Source organism: Triticum urartu, chromosome 2A, assembly GCF_056163025.1.
Source record: "Triticum urartu cultivar PI428250 chromosome 2A, HENAU_Tu73, whole genome shotgun sequence".
Lineage (NCBI taxonomy): Eukaryota > Viridiplantae > Streptophyta > Magnoliopsida > Poales > Poaceae > Triticum > Triticum urartu.
The window spans coordinates 298,242,699-298,243,806 of record NC_141874.1 but is presented as its reverse complement, the minus strand read 5'-3'; the positions used below and the strand labels follow the sequence as shown (position 1 = coordinate 298,243,806).

At 53.2% G+C, this 1,108-nt stretch overlaps 1 protein-coding gene across 1 annotated transcript; it reads left to right on the top strand.

Annotated features, from left to right (window-relative positions):
• Window positions 1-328: 328 nt before the first annotated feature.
• LOC147984885 (ethylene-responsive transcription factor CRF1-like) lies at window positions 329-712 on the top strand. The gene has a single exon (XM_087541303.1). The coding sequence runs from the start codon at window positions 329-331 to the stop codon at window positions 710-712; it is 384 nt and encodes a 127-aa protein (XP_087397429.1).
• The last annotated feature ends 396 nt before the right edge of the window (window positions 713-1,108 follow it).

Here is a 1,108-nt window from a genome sequence, read left to right as displayed (position 1 = left end):
ACACCATCATCACCAACTCTGTTTTTTATAAGAAAAGAAAAAAGTAGAGAAAAAAAGTAGAGAGTAGAGAAGTAGAGATAAATATAAAATATAAAATAAATATAACAGTGGAGAAAAGAGTAGAGATAGCAGAGACGTCGGGAAAGGATTGCGTGCGCGGGGGAAAAAGAAGCCGAGCGTGCACTAGTTTTGGCGCGCGGTGTCCGGCGCGCTTTATAAAATCGAACGCCCTCCCACCACTCTGTGCCTTGCCACTGTTCTCTCCCTGCTCTGTGCCTCGCCACCGCTCTCTCCCCACTCTTTCTCTCCTCGCCGCCGCCGCACCACCATGCCGCCGCGTTGCCGGGAAACTTGGGGATACCGCGGCGTCCGCACGCGCCCCTCCTGCGGCTTCTCCGCCGAGATCCAATTCTGTGGGATGCGCCTCGGCCTCGGCAATTTTGACACTGCCAACGAGGCCGCCCGCGTGTATGACCCAACGGCGTGGCACCTACGGTGGCCTCATAGAACATTGAACTTCCCCAACATGCCCACACGGGAGCGCGCACAGGAGCTCACGCCTCTGCCGTGGCTTATCACCGACGAGGATCGTCACGACAACCGGAGGCGGGAGCACCGTCTCGACATCGCCGAGATGGACGAGGAAGCCATGGCACTGTGGCACCAATGCTTCCCACAGGACATCATCAACGAGCGTGAGTTCTACGCGTAAAGGAGGGCGGAGCGAGCCGCCTATGAGCGTCCCCTATCGCGGACGCTCAATTCAACATGAGGCTAGGAGCAGCGTCGCCCTGGGAATCCGACAACGATTGGTATCTTCACGCCTATAGGCAGACGTCGGAGGAGGACATCACCGAGGATGAGTCGGACGACGAGGAGTAGTTGAATAATCTATTTTTTTATCTATCTATGCTGAGAACTATCCTCTACTCGCTAGTCTCTACTCTCTATCTCTACTTCTCGATCTCAGCACTGTAAATGCATTTTTAAAGCGCCGCGCGTTGCGATTCTGTTGGAGATGCTCTAACATGGAAGACGAGTGCTTTAATGTTGCCCACAAGATGTGCGAGTATTACTAGTTGTATATTTTTCTTGCCATGTTGAGATT